The following is an 18,578-nucleotide window of genomic DNA, read 5'->3' on the forward strand; positions in this document are numbered from 1 at the left end:
ATAATTTACATAAAATATATGGGAATTAATATATTACATGTAAACCACTCAACAAAACTGGAGGACTGACGTATTTGATGGCCTGTTGGTGCAGGTAATATCATTAGTGTGATATTTGCACTAAAAAGGCTCCATAAGACACCAACACTGCAAACACAAATGAGAAGGTCCAGTTCAGTGACTTTAAGAGCGGTGACGTTGAAACCTGCAGACGTCTGCATCGGCATTCTTAACTTTAAGCTTTATTGCAGTTCAAGAGGGCGAGTCATAAAAATTCACCCACATCACTTGTCACAAAGGGGAAAATGGCCAAAGCTTTTTTTTGTTCGGGCCTGTAAATTATTCTGCTCTAATGGACGATATTTTTAACATGGGAGTATATAAGGGGGACAGTTTTTGGCACTTATATGCTGGCTTCAGTTTTCAGCCCTGAGGTTTCCACTTCCATTTCATAGATTAAATGAAGCCCTAATGCCAAGTTTTTTTCTTTCTGGCTCTAAATGTTGACGCTAAATGTAAATTATTAGGTTCAATATGAACATAATTCCAAGTGATAATGTTCCCTTTACTCCACATGTATATATCCTAAAAAAATGTAACCCAGTGTGAAGCAGATTAAAGGAATTGCCTTTGAGATATATACTGTTTTAAGTGTTCACCAACAGAGTCCAAGCATTGGTCAGAAAGATTAAAGGCCGCTAAGCAAGGCTTGTTGATGCAGCCATAAAGCTCACAAGGGAGACGTGTACTCCCCAACAGTCGGGCTTAAACTGAATCAAACTATAAACCCTCCAGTGTCTTGCAAAAAAAGAAGAAAAAAAAGATACAGTCTGCCTTTCCCAGTCTATCAGCCGATAAAGATCTTATTCAAACACTAAAGTGGAGATATTCTGGCTGAGCCGTTAATTTACAGCAAAAGGCTGTAAAACTAGATGAACTTTTGTGATCCCTGAGGAGAAACTGGGTCATTACAGCAGCTCTGAGGCTCAGAGCAAGCAGTGAGATGGTTCACTGTTCAGTAAGCTGAAAACTCTGCCCGCGACGTTATTACACTGAACTCTGCGGTCGATTCGGTCATAAAGAATTGCAATAATGTGAATTTGACATCTGTTGTACCTATATATCCTTATTTTTGTTGTTTTTCTTCTGACCAAAAATGTAAATAAGTCCAGCAGTGAAATTATCATCCTGCTAGTTTGTCCCTACAATCTCAAATAACCCGTCTACTTCTTCCTGAAACACATGCAGCAAACTGCAGTTCCTCATCTCGCCACTTGAGGAACGCTCCAAACATTAGTTGTTTCTTATGAACTTCAATATTAAAATGTAAACTTATTTACAGCCTGCTTGCAAACAATTACGTTTCTACACCTAATGTATGGAGGTGGAACATATTTATAACTCACAAATTTCATTAAGGCTTAAAGTTATTAAAGCTAAAGGCGTGACCGCTCTGAATGACAGGGGAATGCTGAAACAGGCTCTGTAGCTGGTATCTGTCTCACAGGCATCACCTCAGCCAGTTCCAGTCACTGAGCCGGAGCGCTTAATTGTGCTTATGGTCAATAATATGCAATTATCTGACAAAACATGGCTTGCTGTGTGGTTAATTAACAGCCTGTCCAAGAAATATGTGATCCAGTTTTGCTGAGTTCAATTTTATTTGTATTTCACTTAGCACTAATTAGCAACTCTCCGTGTCTGTGTGATGCACTCGTAGAGTTTATGGATGCAGTGTGCTAAATAAGCTGCCTCCCATTAGCCGCTAATTTAGCATTCCACGCTTTTGTCCAAATGTTGTCACTTCTGGGTTTGAGAATAATCACCAAAAATCTGAAAATAGAGGCTTCAATTTGTGCTGTTCGGCTAAAGGACCAACAACTTGTATAGTAGGAAGCAGGCCCGTTGTGGTGATATGAACATGCTGTTGGCTGAAAGCTTGGGCTGAATTTTGGGAGAAATCTCTGGTTTGATTAAGGGATAGAAATCATTTGTTGGGGTTATTAAAGGTCATGAAAAACACCGCTTTAGAATATTTCATACATGTTTGAACATTTCCTTCTCCAGGGTTCCGACTAGTAGAGACACTGGTGCACATTTTACATGCAGCTGTTTCAGTTTTAAAGCAAGTGGTTGGTTTAAAACTGAAATACTAGGTTTTTAGGAGAGACCAAGCTCGACTATGCATGTTTCAACACTAACGACTACACGAAGTTAAGATTTAAAAAGGGTTTTTTTTTTGTTTTTTTTTAAAAAATCGGTTATTTTTCAGCATCTAAGAAATAAAAATCCACAGTATATCCATGCACTTCTGTGCAGTCTGATTCTTGCAAATTAAATGTTTCCATCAATGTTTTAAACTTGAGATTACAGACAAAAACAGAGGTTTTATTCACTGAAGAAGGTACACAACCAGCCTGAATTTTCAGTGTGTTTTGGACACAAGTCTGGGTTTGCTTGGTTTAAAATTGTTTTTCAACATTTTGGCTGTTTTCACTGATCATTTCCCTCAGCTATAAATCTATCATCTGCTTCTTCTGCAACCCTAACGTGGCATCTCCCTTCATCTGCTCAGTGCTTCTTGTGGCTTTGCAGGGTTACAGATGAACATGTTGCATGTCACAAATGTTCATCAAAAAAAGCCCAAACAACAAATAAATTAAGTGCAGCATGTAAGCTGCTATTTGTAATTCCTTTGATATTTCCTCGCCGCTGCTGGGATGTCAGAATCCGTCAATAAGAGCGTGCAGGTTTGGTTTGAAAGTGAGGAGACGTTAGCTGGTTGCAGAATTAGTGATGTAAATATATTTATATGAGAGATGGTATACAGTGTGTTTGTGAGCATGCTTTCATTTAACATCAGAATTCATCATACATACATATTCTTCATGCATCCATACCTGCAGAGCACACGGTAACGGCATGCATCGCCGCAGCACGCGCTCACAGAGCATGCGCTAACTACATGCGCTGTCCCAGATATGCAAACACACTCGGAGGACGATTAGGGAGGGGTGAGAAACATGTGTAAGATCTTGTGAACTTTAAATGCAACCCCTCGCCCAGCTTCTTCCCCCATCTGTGTGGATTTTAGGGGAACAATTAAAAGTTAAAGCAGAAACAGCGTGAAGAGAGAAAGGGAGGACTGCAAGTGACAGAGGGGGATCGGGTGACAGGGGCACCTATCAGGAAATGCAAGATCTCTTGACACATACATACACAGACACTGGAAATGTGATTGGCAGCTCCCTCAAGGGCTGTAGTGAATTATTCAGCACAGTGTGACGGACCGACAGACAGGAAAGCATACAGAGAGACAGAGCATCCGTCAGAGACACGGACTGAGAGGGAGACGGACAGACAGGCACGCAGAAGGCTGTGGATCATCAAAACTTCCCTCCAGGCACATTTTTATTCATAATCAATAACTCTATTAAATTTTACATCAACCTACGCGCATTCATAGTCCTGGGACTCTAAATTCTTAAAGAAACATGTTTTGAAATTCGGTGCCTTCCTTCAGCTGCTGCTGACCACCGTGACGGAAACCAGTTTGTGCATGCAAACATTTAAAAACCAGCCTGCAGTTATCACATCACAATCAACAGCAAAGCCTGGCCAATCAGCTCACAGTTTGCCGTGCATGTTAGCCCAGGACGATGTGTCTCACTTCAATAAAGGCTTCTGGCTAGACTGCTACAGCCGAATGACATATACCTCGTATGGAAGTTTGTGCAGAAACGGGAAAAACAGATTATGATATCTGCGTTTTTACATGATATAAACAGGAAAACAAATAATTAAAAAATTAATTTGTATCAGTTTTTGCTGTATCCAGTATTTTCTTGAGTTTATTTCCTCACAGTTTATCTTAAACAAATAAAAACATATAAGCGGGTTAGCATTGAAAAACCACACTGATGATGTCGAGGTCTGAAAAACTCATGCACAGGGCTGTGCGATATGACCAAAATCTCATATCCCGATATAAGACATTTATCGTCCCGACAACGATATAAATCACAAAAGTGTTACATTTTCTGTAGATTCTGTGAATCTCGGCCAGCTCGACTTGCGTGAAGCGTTTGCAGCTGGGCGTCGCACGCCTGGAGTCGAGAGTTTTGACTGATGCATGTAGCGACGCCATTTTCTTTGTCAGTATTTATTACACGGCGTGCTGCCAGGAAAAGCGTTTTCTAAGGTTTATTTTTAAGCACCTGACGGCTCTTTTTCTCTTCTCATCGGTAAACACTCTGCATACTATTTAACGTGATTTATTTTATTTTGAAAAATCTCAACAGGCTCTTCAGCTTTATTGTGAAAGGTTTATGTGGAAAACAAGTGGATGGCGGAGCCACGTTGCTAACGACAACGCATAAAAGCAGTCGCTTGTCTGTCTGTAGTGTGGTTATTTTTAATTATAAGAGAAAGTGACAGTGACCATCAAAACGATTAAAAACATTGCTGTAAACAGTTTATTTTGTGACACCACAAAACAAACGATAGACGTTTTATATCGTTATATCGAACAGCCCTACTCGTCTAACATGATACACTTGGTGTTAGAGGCTTAAGGTGTTTTGTGTTGACACTGTTTAGGACGTGATTTTTAGTGGAGCCCATATTAAAATGATGTCCTGAAATCAGCAGCTGACACTGGAGGATTAAGCTTAGTAAGGTTCACTGGCTAACCTAAACCATATTTTATGCAGATATTTTCCCATAGAAACAGTGCCTGTGAATTTCATAGAAACAAACTGGCAAAATCAGGAAAATCTTTTACTCGAGGGTTTCAATCGTATTTTCAGTAGAGAAATGTTCACTTGAGTTGAGCCACAGATCTGAGATCGAGATCGTGTTTCCAAATGTGTGGTTTGTACTTCTTAAAACACTCCTGTGCAGGTTCTGATGCCAGAGACAAAACAGCTGCTTAAAAGGAGCCATTTGACTTTTTCTAATTCTATCATTACGTCCATCTGTTGGGCTGCATTTCAGCCTGACTTTCATGGTTCTCTAGTTCTTTTCCCTACAGGCCGCTGGATGCTGCAGGATCACGCCCTAAGGGCAAAAGAAAATGCAGAAAAGCTGTGAAAAAATAGAAATAATTCCAGCGCTGTCAGAGGAAATGACTTTACAGAGGAAACCCCCAGAGAAGGCTAAAAGAGTAAAACAGAGCTCCAGCTGTCTAATCCATATGATATTTATGGCGACACAGGCTTAAATTTACATGACAGCACATTGTCTTAAATTGCCCCGTCTCTCTCTGTCTCAGCAGAAATGAAAGAAACAGCTGCTATTTCTTGTTTACCATCCAATCAGCATATCAGAAGCTTCAAACAACAGAAGAGCTATCACTTCAAGTCATGTTCTTTTAGTGGGTCAAGGAATAGCAAGAGACCTCAAAACTTCCTTTAAATCACAGATCAGACAAAGAAACTGAGACTGAACCTGAAAGACTTGCAGATGCGGAGAATCCTGAGAACCTTCAGGTTTTCTTGAAGTTAAATAAAGGATATTTTCTTTATAGTCGAAACTGGTGTGAACATGCTGTCAAAACATACAGTAGTAAGTCAGAAAAATTCTTCTTATCACAGGTTAAATGAAGTTCTTCTCGGCTGTGATTAAACACTGAAGTAGGAGGACAACATGCAAATGCGTGTTTCTACAAATTATTATTTTTATTCATTCATTTCTGTTTGTGTGTAATATTACTTCATGCAGTCGAGCTCAACTGCAATCCCACTGCAAGATCTGACAGCAGCTTATTTTAATACCAGCTCACATCAGCTGATAGCTCCACTTAGGTCATCTCCTAAACATTCAGCTGTCCTGCCCATGCCTGTAGGCTGTAAGCTGCTTTGCAACCTGCCTACATAATAACTCCTGTTCATGACATGTCAGAAATGCCGTCATTGTCTGCAGTGAAATGTTATTAAATTATATTAAATTAAATCATTATACCATATTATTTATTTGGAACAAAAAACATATGTTCAATCAGCTCCATGAACATCTCTCATCTTTCAGCCCCAGTTTGTGCTCCTCTTAATTCCTTAGGGGTTTACGTTAAAAACAAATTCTCCACAGTGGACCAGTTTTAGCTCAAAAGCTCCCATTTTTGGAAAGATGAGTAGTGTAGGTTCCCACGCATTTATGCCAAGACAGATTGCGTGTGGAGGAAGAACACAGACCAGAAAGGACTCAGATGAAATCTTTTACGTCGTATATTATTTTTATTTTTTCCTCATAGAGTTTATTAAGGCAGCCCTCCTAATTATTAATGGTGATTCATTGTAGCATTTCTTTTATTTTTATTATCCTTTTTCAAAGAAAACACCATCTGCAATTGATATACTGGTTGTTTTTATCATTCATTTGTTGCTGGCTGGCGAGCACCAGCACTTCCCATCCTTAGTTTCCTACCAACCAGATGACCGGGTCACTCTGCTCTCTTTGATTTGCTCCTGAAGTAAACTTCTGTCCAAGAGAGAGCTGATTATACCTCTAATATTTTAAATTTCATTTCATAACACAGCTATATATACATAGCAAACACATGCCTCTCACTGACCCTTTCTTAAAAGCTGAAAATCAGCCCTGTGTTTTGAAGAACTTAAACGTTTTTAAAGATTAAACTTTTTCTGAGATCTCACCACCACCCACAGCAATATTTAAATATTTCTAGCTGTGAGCTATAAAAGAAATGAGGTTTTTCTTCTGTGGCACGACTACGACCATTTAAAGCCAATTTAAAAATCAGGCTGATTTTCTATACATGCTGACTCTCGTTATGATGCTTTGTCCAAGAACTGCGGTACTCAGCACACAGAGCAAAATCAAAACCTGCTTAGAATTTGAGTTTGTAGGAGGAATTATTACAACACTGGGCCTCAGCTGCGAATCAAAACTCACAACTGTGAAAGCAAAGATTGGAAGAGAAAGTACCGCACCAACGCACGCTTCTTTAAGAGGGTCGCCACGTTCGGCTCAGCAACAGCTCAGGTTTGGGGAAGATCGCTGATCGGCGTTGAAGGGCTTCGTTAAATAAGGCGATGTTAAGATAAACACTAAAAGAACAGGAGGACACGAAGCCTGAAACACTTTATCTGCTTCCACTTGCGTGAATGAAAGGTTGGCAAATAGCTTTGGGGTCTGAAAAATGCCAACTCATTTTTTCACAAGTACACAGAAGGCCACAGATTACAAAGCAAAAGACCCGACAGCTGGCCCTGCTAACATCTTTTATTGACACTCTTCTTCTCTTGTTACCCTCTCCAACCAATGGGGAGTCTCTGAGTGACAGACCCTGAAATTAAAATGAAAAGTAAGAGCAATAATCACTGTGAGTCACTTCATTTGTGAATGAACAGTGAGGCAGCCCCTCCTCGAACGCTCACACACACAGATTTGAATGATTCAGCGTATTGAGCTACACTGCGGCTGCCAGTTAGTCACTCGGGCTGATTATCAGCCGTGTTCGTCCAGCCGTGGCCAGCAGTCACCTGAGCTGAGTGTCCATTTGGAAATGATTCAGTCACTTCTCTCTAGGATTGATTGATCCGGTCTGGCACAGACAGGAACCGATTGGATCGTCCTAAAAAACTGCAATGCTTGCTGACCACTGAAATCAAAGCTGGACCGGAGCTGATGCTTCGTCAGTCCGTCCACAAATGTCAAGGCTTTTCATGTCTGATGGTACCTTTTGAAACCGTCAACACTTAAAATATATCCTGCACTTTTCTTGATGACAGGTGCATAAGATCAGAAAGAAAATCACAAATTCCCTTTGAGGACAAAACATTTAGGACCTCAGACATTCAACGAGCAAACTGCATATGAACAAACAGCAAATAACACTCATCACATATTCATATATCTGTCATCTGCAGCTGTTCAGCTAAATTCGATCAGGAGACTTTAGAAACATCTCCTAATATGCATAAAAACTGACACAATATAGCCCATAACTGAATATAAACGAGCACCCTCTGGGGCTGAAAGTGTCAATAACTGCAATTTCTTGAATGGCCACTTGGGGCAGGCTCCACGAGTGAGTCGATCTGTTTAACTTGTTTAAAAACAATTCTGGTCGCCTGTTTCCTGTATTGAGTTTAACTTGACTTGTCTCATTATCCCTGATTTGTACTCTGTGTGTTTCCCACCTGTTTTCCTGGCCTCACTGCCTTGTGTATTTATTGTCAGTGTCTCTCTTTGCCATGTGATCCCACTTTGCTGTGTGCTCCCCTGCTCTGTGTTCCTTGACTCCATGATTCCTAGTATTTAGTTTTCCTGGTCTCATTCCCGTGTGTGGGGTTTTTGGACGGCAATGAAGCTGCATTTTGAGTTTATGCCGTCTGCCTGCCACACAGCCCTCTGAGGGACAGGCAGTCTTCAGGCATTGTGAAATATACCAAAGGGAGTCCAATGTTAGGTTTTAGCAGTAAGTACCACTGACTGCAGTTATCAGGAAGATGACTGTTTCAGTCCTCTCGTAGTGTTCGTGATCAACTCCAAACATAAACATACAAAATCCGAGTAAATTGTTGCAAAAGTGTTTCACGTCTTTCCAGCTTCAGTAGGAAATCCCCTGGAGTTCTCAGAAAACCTTTTTAACAAACCCCCAGATAAAGAAATGTGACCTTGCTGCTTTCATCTGGATTTTAACCCTCCTGCCATCCTTTAAAAAACTCACACCCATCACCCTAGGGACCATTCTCAGCCACGCCATAAAAAGACCATATATCCATATTTTATTCCACTTTAAATTAGCCAACCTTGTAAAACTACTTCTCCCTGAAATATTCATGTAAAGTTTTAATTATATTTTCGTTGTTTTAACCCTTCAAATCCCAGTGTTATTACATGAGCGCCCTGTGTTATAAGCCCCAAAAACCAAAAAACGAAACTAAATATTTCCACAAAAAACCAGTTGAAGTAATATGTGATTGTCATTATAAGTAGGCCTTTAGATGGACCAAAGATTGGCACCAACATACATTTTGACCTGCCATTATTTTTTTTGCATTTTTTTTGCAATTTAAAAATTAAAACTTCAAGGCCCTGAGTCTTCATTGACATCCAAGAAAAGAAGAAAAAATAAAATCATATGATGATAATTTGGGGTTGAAAAATAGCGTTTATAATGGAAGTCAATGGGCAGAAAATGGTCCCCAGGGTGATGGGTGTGGGGATTTCTGCTGCTCAGCCATTTTAGGCTGATTTAAGGAATTCACACTGGAATATTAACATTGACAGGTAAAAACTATCCTGTGGCAAGTTTGGTTATATTCCACTGAACACAGTGGAAATGGCAGCCATTTAACACATAGCAGTGGCACAAAAAGGTCCCAAGAAGGCAGGAAGGATAAATGTAGATGAGGGAAAAAAGATAAACAGCCGAGTCTCCACTTTAGAAAAGGTGAGTCGACCTTGATTCCAAACCTGACGTGTCTTTCTACTGAAAGGCATTGTGGGTTCTGGTCCGGCACTTGCAGCTGTCAATAGCGGTCTGTATCTCTTAAGAAGGATTTTCCCCCACACAGTTGTTGAACACCACGGGTAAATGACAGCCTGACCTACACCTCATGTTTCAGGTCAATAAAAGCCTCTGCTTTCACTGTGCTGCTGCAAACATCTGCACAGTGAGATCAGGGACATTCAGGAAGATGTCTAAAACTGGCTTCGGTCTTTCTATCAGTGTTTACACACATTTAGACAGATTCATCCTCTAACGACTGACAGTTAAACACAAAACGATACCAGTAAAGATAAAGGTCAGCAAAGCTGGGGATTGTTCTTTGATTGGGCTTCATAAAATAAAATCCTAAGAACCAGGTAGATGTTTGCTCATAACTTCTCACAGAAATTTCAATAAAGGGCAGTTTGAGGAAATTAAACCGACTTGTACAAAGAGTTCATATGGTGCTCGCTATCAACAGGCAGAATTTAAAACTATACACAGTAGAACACCTCAAAGTGTCGAGGGTTAAATAGAGATTAGTGATGCATTTGATACTTCTGACCGTCTGTCAACTTTACTAAATCTAATTTACGCAGCAGGGACTGAGAAAAGCTTCGGTACCAAGATAATGATGAACTGTTGGATGGCTGTGATTGTTAGGGCAGCTTTTCCTCGAGACATGGAGCAGGTTTTCCACTAATTGGGATGTCGGATGTTCGATTTGCAGCTCCTGCAGGCAAAGTGACTTTGGGGAAGATACTGAACATCCCCCCCAAAAAAAGTGCTCGTAGTAGTCGTGTAATAATATATAAACACACCATTTCTATCTGACAGTTTCTCAACCACTAGTTTGTTTAGCCTTTAACAGGACAGTTATCTTTATCCTTATATGCTGTCATTGTGATGTGTAGTGAGAGTAGGGACCAGGAGCAAGAGAACCTGGAGAGGTGGAGGTGTGGACTGGAAAAAAGAGGAAGGGTGGTAACAAGGCCCGCTGTGATGTACGGTTCAGAGAAGGTGGTGCTTAAAAAAAGATTCAGGACTGACAGTGTTAAGATTTTCATTCAGAGTGATGAAGATAGAGAAGATTACAGCTGATTATATATATATGGAGACAGAGTTAGAAAACCAATGATCAAACTGAGATGGTTTGGACACATGCAGAGGAGAGATGGATGATATATTGGGAAAAGGATGCTGAATATGGAGCTCCCTGGCAGGAGGAAAAGAGGAAGATCACAGGGAAGAGGATGCTTGGATTTCATGAGATGGTCCACTGTGGCAAGCCCAGAGAGAGCAGCCAGAAAATATATACAGTAGATGCATGTGGACACACCCTTTGGTGTCATCAATCATATATGTGCCACATGATCCTGCAGGTACCTACTGATTCCCCCCTTAAACTGCTAATGCTGTGTTCCGGTGTGCTGCAAACTCACTAACTTGCCTTTCCACATATTTATATAAGTGGTCTAAAACGGGCAAATGTACAGACTGTCATCGAGGTTATGAGTGTAGCTAACAGGTTGTCAGACACTTTGCACATTCAACCATCCAAACAAACTCTAACATCTTTTTTTCTGAGACCGCTACAATAATATCACAACAATATCACGATCCATTCAAATCTGACCACTGGCTATGAAGACAATAAACAAATATTTTTCACCTGACTGTTTTTTAATCTTTCATTTTCACAGAAAGAGATAAAAGTTGCATTTGTGTAGTGAAGGAAATCATAATGAGCAGTGAAAAGGCAAACTGGTGTAAATGTCCCAAATACCTGCGAGCTCCTGTGTGTTATTTGGACAATGAATGTTACTTGCGGCCTATTATCTGCTGCCAAAGCCAAACTTCAGCCTGCCTGTGTAATTTCATCAGCTTTCCCCCAGAATGCCTGCGATGTTGACTTTCATTCTATCAAAATGCATTTCACAGGCATACGTTAGGTTTCATACTGCAATAATCAAATCCTAATAATCACACTGGAGGGAAAACATCTTGAATTCACTTCCGCCTTGAAGAAATCTCAGCTTCTCAAACGTAAACCTGCAGTCAGAGTCGAGTCATCGACAGTCTGAGCCCAGCCCGACTCTCCCGGCAGCAACTACCCCATTAAAACAAACTTATTCTCATTCTCCAGCTCTCAGCATCTTATTGTTGTTCATTAATGCGCTTCATTACGGAGTCTGCATGTAATTATACTCATATGAATTCCCGCATGCTCTTTTTTTCCCCTGAAATAGTTGATGTTCTGTGAATCTCCATTTAATCTCGTGTTTTTCCGTGTTTGTCTACAGAGGTTCGGAGGCGAGCTGCCGCCCACCGCCCTCGCCTAAAGGATGATTCAGTCGGCCCGTCTGAGTTAGCGGACCTTTCTGCTCAGTGAAAATCTAAGAAGCTATTTTCAATCTTTTTGGAAATTATGCAGTCACAATAAAATGTGTCTTTGAATAAGACACTGGTCCGGTTCTTCAAAGTGTCAGATTTTTGTTATATGGGAGTAAATCAAAGGCACAGGCCGCTCGTCGTGTACAAATTTCAGTTTGTTTTCCTGAAAGCTGAAATAAATTATGCAACAAGAACAAGCAAAAAATTGCTCTGTTGAATTGTCAGCCTTATTGTTGCTGGAAAATATCATTTTTCATTGTTGCACAACTGAGACGCTTTTCTGTAGAACAATGCAGCGAGTGTTTGTGCGCTTCTTTTAAATCTTTCTTTGTTGCAAACAAATGTTTTTTGGGTTTTTACTACACTATTCAAGTCTTGGGTCTGACTTCAGGATATTTTTTCTATCATCTCAGTCATGTCTCGATCCAGCTGGTGTTTTGACTGTAACTTGCTTCACCCTCAGGTCTTTGCTTTCCCTTCAGTCTCTCCTTTTTATTCGCCTCGATTTATCTGGCCAGTGTTACTTACTGCTCTTGGAACAGATGATACGAGTTGCTCTGGAGTCGGTAAACAGGTTCTACTATTAAAAAAAAGAGAGATCCCACTGGTAACCAGTTAAGCGGGTTATTATGACCCATAATTACTTCCTAGTGTGACTGGCGTCTCTAATGGCTGCAGTAATTATGAGGGAAGCATGCGGGTTAGGACTGCTGGTATTTCAAGGCAATTTCTGCAGGATTTTTGTTTCACTTTAACAGTTTAGTGCACTTCCTTCTTGAGAATCAACATGGTAAACAATTAACTTGTGATAATGGTGCTGGCTTCGTGTTTTTGTGTTGACCTCGAGCTGAGAGTTGTACACTGATGCGGGCTTAATGCTCAGGCGGACCCTCAAAGCACTGAGAATAATTGTGCTGCATGCTCACATAGCTCTGGGTCTGTTGGTCTGACAGTGGAAACATATGTTTAAAAAAAACAGAAAGAGAGCCATTCAGACACCTCTAGGATGAGTAAAATTACAAAGGGACCAAGGTACCAGGAGAGGGTTACCGAGGTAGCCACGCCTGGGGGGAGGTGTTTGAGGGAGAGTGCCTGGTAGCTGGGGCTTAGCACGTGGGGTCCAGCCGGGCACAGCCCAAAGAAGCAACATGGGCTCTCCCTCCTGTGGGCGCACTACCTGCAGGAGGCACCATAGAGCTTCAGAGCCATATGGATTTGGTGGTGGAGCAGATGCCCTGGTGGTCTGACCACTAAAAAAGAACTGACTTCAGGTTTTCTTTGGCTCCTGTATTTTATACTTAGATACTTTTGTGTTTTGTGGTGTGCTGCATTAAGTAAAGGATTATGCTATATTTAAAAGGCTGCTTGAGAGACATGCACCTCAAATGAGACGCACGATAAATGGACTGGAGCTTATCTACTGCTTTTTTACTCGAGCACTCAGAGTACTTTTAGCAGCATGTCTCATTCACACAAGTGCTTTTTCACAACAGCCACACACATCCACACTCCAGCGATCGCATCTAAAGGAACCTGGGTTCAGTATCTTGCCCAGGGACCTTACAATATAATAATATAACCTTAATTATGCAGTGCCTAGAGGTGACTGCAATTACGTGAGTGTAATCGAGTTTAATTCAACTGAACTGAATTAAAATGTTATAGTAAAAAAGTTCCTTCTACTCTACTAACTGGTAATGGTTGAGCTGGTTGTGGCAGAGCTACAGGAAGGTGCTTTAGTCCAGTTATCAGCAGCTTAGAGGTTTGAAGAGTCCAGAGTTTAATCTGTGATGTTTTATGATTATCTGTAAAACATTAAAGAAGGAAAATGTCTTTTATGTCTTTTTCAGACTTTTCCCTACACATTTATTTGTAATTGTTTTTTGTATTTTCATCTGTTTGTCACTGTTTTTATTTATTGTACTTTGCCTGACTTGATAAATATGTGGCAATACAACTGGGTTACTTGATTACAGCACTTTGTAATTGTCACCACACATAAATTTGTAAACATCTAAATGTCTTATGTTGTAATTAGAATATATTTCATTTTGACTCTGGCAGCGTTCACAAAAACTTGTTTCATAATGTTTTTTCACATTTGAAATGAACACACAACTTCATGTGTGAGTCTGATGTATTATATACACAGTGCTTCACGTTGTCTAACAAAAAAAAAAGTCTTTCATTTCTAGAGATTTGGGTTATGTGAAACTTTCATATTCGAGTCAACCCTTTTGCACCCAGCAAAAACTTCTTGAAAAGACGACTTTGTCAGATGTCTCGAGTACGTCGAGATTTGAAGAGCGAGAGGTGAAAAGACGTCTTTTCGGGTCAGTGAAAAGACACGCCTTCACTTCTAAATTTAGTTAAAAGTGAAAAGACACCTCTTCTTTCTCAGCACATCTGCAGACTCCTCAGCCAACCATCAGACTGTAACCCGGAGCGTCCTGTGAGGCAGTGTGACTCCATGTTTCAGGTTTTGACTGTCCAGGCACGTGCGAATAAGCTCACCATCCAACGCTCAAAGAGACCCAACCCCAAACTTGATTTACATACAGATATATGAACATTTATAAATAATTTTTTTATAGTTTAAAAAATGCTGTTTTGTAAAACTAGTCTGTGTAGCCACAGTGAAAAAAACTGTAGCTGTCTGATTGGTCGAAAAAAGGAGTTTACAAAGAAGGCGACTCGACTTCTTTAGGTTTGGTGAAGGTGTTTAACCTCTGATCCAAGAGGCTTCTTCAGTTCTAAAACTAATAACGTGCAGACTCCCAGGTATTTAAACCCTGGTGGATGCTGTGCCCACTATTAATGCTCCAAACTCCTAAGACTACCATGGGCTGGATGACTGAGAAGCTACACAGTCAATCAAATGCTGTGTTTAAAATATATAAATTCTACAACAAGGTTGGATGTGAGGTTTAGAGTTCTTTCTGGTATAATATCTATGTTTCATCTTTCACTTTTACTTTCAAACTTCTTTTGACTGGTTAACCAGATTTTTCAACATAAATGGACTTTTGGTGCATGATGGGTAAAGTCTAACAGAGTTAATGTAACAGGAAAGGAAATCAGTTTGAAATGTGTTGTGGGAATGCTCGTTTAAAGATTCAGCCCATACATTTTAACCATCCCAAACTACTCTGCTTGTAAAAGAAGGGGGAAAAGATCCAGTGTGGAAATCACTGACATGACAAGCAGCCAGAGGAGAGCAGCAGCGAGGTCTAAACCACAGCGCCTTGATAATGTTCCTGTCAACATATCAGGACCATGACAGTCGGAGGCATCGGGGGGGCAGAAACTACATGTTGGAGCTGTATGCAGCCGTGCAGCTGCTGTCACAGACGGGACTGGAGTGGCAGGTGGACCAAAAGGTTCAGTTCAGGGGAGCTCATCGCATTTTTTACGACTGTTTAAAGTTGTGCGTGAACGTGGGTACTACACGGCAGCTTTGGAGGAAGGAGTCGCGCTGTCTTCGTTTATTTCTGCACATGGAAGAGAGAGGGAACATTTCGGACACATGCACATGCGATGACGCGCGCGCACACACACATCGAGAGCCTAAACACACAGACACACTTTCTGGCACACACATGGAGATCTCCGTGCAGGATAGCGTTGAGAACGCATTGCCAGCGCACATATTACGCACACAGAAGTGCGCTTTGCACACACACACGCGCGCACATGCACGCAAGCACGCCCCTCTCGTACTCCACGCCACTCCAGCGGTCCTACCTCCACACTTGCCCCAGGTGCAGGACGTGAAGCACGGTCTGAAAGACCCACATACAGACGGTGCAGCACCTCCAGGGGGTCCCGACTCTCCCCGCCGTCGCTGGCGGGGCAGAGGACGCGTACACCGGTGTAACATTCGCGGCGTTCACCGCCACCGCGCTCCCGCCGCGCTGGTCGCTGTCCTTGGTGCTTAGAGTGCCGTCTCCCGCCGCGGCTGCTCCGCCTGCCGCTGTTCCGCTCCCGCTGCAGCTCGCTGCTCCTCCTTCCCCGCCGCTCAGCTCCGCGTAGTCGTACACGAACCACCTGAAACTCAGCACCTGCACGACAGCCGAGGGCACCACGACAAAGACGAGCGTCAAGCCGAACCACCAGTTTTCGCCTCTCAGGTAGTAGTCGGCAGCCAGCCACAGGTCGGTCGCGCCGTCGGAGAAAAAGACGAGCAGGGCGCAGAGCACCCAGCAGCAGTCCAGCAGGGTGTAGGGCTTCCCGCCGGCGGCGGTGCAGCGGGGCCGGGCGGCGGGGTTCCCCGGCTCCGAGAGGCTCCTGGGCGTGTTGTCATCTTCCACAGACACCGCTGCTCCATCCGACTTAGCGGCCATGTTGGTTAGGATAGGAGAGAAAGACAGAGAAAGAGGTGGGGAAACGGGAGAGAGAGTGAGAGAAAGCGAGGGAGAAGGGAGGGGGCTGGCTGTTTGCAGGAGAGAGTGTGAGAGATTACATCATAACTAGCCTCATCATCAGCCAATTAATTGCGAGGCATCATTACTAAGAGCGCTTTTAACACCGTGACACCAGCGCGATGTTTTCGGGACATCCAGCGTGCAGGCAGACAGTCCCGCAAATAATTACGACCTGCGGGGTTGTGCTTTTAAACCTATTATCGAATCTGCCCTACCTCCGCACCACCAGCGCACATGTTACACTCACATTAAGGTAATTTTGCATGCACCATATGAGTTAACGACTTAGCTGGCTACTGTCAGTGAAGGACTCAGCGTTTTTATGCACATTCAATCTGCCTTCAGGCAGTAAATGTTAAATGTCCTGTGCTTTCACTCAAAAACCACGACCCCTTGATCATTAAGACACTGGGTGGCTTTGCACTCAGCGGTCTTTACGGCAGTAGTTCGACTGACATCATTTGGGTTTATCATCGAGAGAAAGCAGAGCAGAGGAAGCTGCTTCACATTCAGACAGATGTTTAGGAGCTCTTAAGTAAAACTACAGTCTTGCCACAGTCTGGGGCGGAAAGGTTAAAGGGTTACGCTCAGTTTTTTAAATAATTTTTGTCTGGGTTCTTCTCTGCATACACTCAGCAGCAGTTTCACAGGCTCGTTTTATCCTCTCAGAGTAACAAGCCACAGTCTGGATGATGATTTTTATTTGCATGAGGGACACAGTGACACACGACAATATGACAGACAATAGCAAGACCTGTTTTTGATTGCTTTAAAATAAGGTAACAGTGTAACTAATTGTGCATTTGCTGGCTGTTGGAATAAATAGAAAAGCAAAACAGAAAACTTGATTTTGGTACAATTGTTGTTGATATTATATATAAAAACACAGAAGCATGGTGGACTGAAGGAAATAGCCAAGGTTGGTTTCAATGCCTTCGTTGCATGTGTTACATCTAATCTGTAATATGGTAATTAGGCTGTAATTACTAGTTGCTGTCAACACAGAAGAACCATAGACTGTATATAAAAGATGCACCTGTTTGGCTCGCAACAACTCAGTGCATACACAGACACGGCCGACCTGCTGATGTTCAAACTGAGCATCAGTGACTTTGAATGTGACGTGGTCGTTGGTGCCAGACGGGCTGGTCTGAGTATTTCAGAAACTGCTTATCTGCTGGGATTTTCTCACACAAGCATCTCTAAGGTTTACAGAGAACGGTCCAGAAGAAGAGAAAATATCCAGTGAGCAGCAGTTCTCTGGGTGAAAAGGCCTTATTGATGCCAGAAATCAGAGGAGAAGGGCTAGAATGCTTCGAGCTGATAGAAAGGCAACAGTGACTCATTACAGCCAACGTATGCAGAAGAGCATCTCTGGACACACAACATGTTGAACCTTAAAGCAGATGGGTTACAGCAACAGAGCACCACACTGGGTCCCCCTCCTGTCTCCTCCTTCAGTTCACACACACTCAACAAAACGGGAAAATAGAAGATAAAAAATGTTGCCTGGTCCGATGAGTTTCAATTCCTACTACAGCATTTGGATGATAGGGTCAGAATTTGGTGTAAACATGAAAGCATTCGTCTATCTTGCTTTGTATCAATGGTTCAGGCTGCTGGTGGTGGAGTGGGATATCTTCCTGACACACTTTGGATCTCTTGAAGATCACTTAAGTGCCACAGCCTACCCGTGTACTGTTGCTGAACATGTCCATCCCTTTATGATCAGAGTGTCTGCAGGTAAAATCGTGTCCAACCAGGTACTAGCAAGCTTTGATCTATTGCTACAGATCATGTGAGTGTTCGTCCTGATTAACGTTTGTGATTATTTTCATGTTTCAAATCTTACTGAATACAATATGCTCCTTATTTTGTAAGTTATGGTTCTAGTTAAAGTCAAAAGGGAGAATAAGCCTAGCGTGCTGCAGGGTGGCCTTACTGCAGCTGTGTGGATGTGCAATCGGTCGCAGCATGTCCAGCTTTGAAACACAGATATGGCAATGGCGAAAAAGTCTTATTTGATTTTGTTTGCAGACTATGAAATTAAAAAGAAGACTCGGGCAGCAGAGTATTAGCTACGCCAGCTATGTCAGCTTTAAACTGCACACTGATGAGCAGCCAGAAAGGGTGCACTAATTTTTAATGTTTCTTATATATATGAAATATGTGTTAGATTGGAGAAAGTGCCTGTTTCAGTACTGTTTCTGATTTTAGCTGCTTGTGAAGAATCAGAGTAAAAAGAAGCTGTGTGTGACGTGTGATCAAAAGAAAATACAAGATATTGACGGGTAATGAAAGAA

At 42.0% G+C, this 18,578-nt stretch overlaps 1 protein-coding gene across 1 annotated transcript in view; it reads right to left on the minus strand.

Annotated features, from left to right (window-relative positions):
* The window catches only part of xkr7b (XK, Kell blood group complex subunit-related family, member 7b), a 133,896-nt gene extending 117,651 nt beyond the window's left edge, over positions 1–16,245 (minus strand). Inside the window, exon 1 of the mRNA XM_004568132.4 lies at positions 15,596–16,245. Within this exon, the coding sequence (XP_004568189.2) occupies positions 15,596–16,194 (599 nt within the window). The 5' untranslated portion in view covers positions 16,195–16,245. The remainder of the gene's footprint in view (positions 1–15,595) is intronic.
* Positions 16,246–18,578: the final 2,333 nt, after the last annotated feature.

Source organism: Maylandia zebra, linkage group LG20 (assembly GCF_041146795.1).
Source record: "Maylandia zebra isolate NMK-2024a linkage group LG20, Mzebra_GT3a, whole genome shotgun sequence".
Lineage (NCBI taxonomy): Eukaryota > Metazoa > Chordata > Actinopteri > Cichliformes > Cichlidae > Maylandia > Maylandia zebra.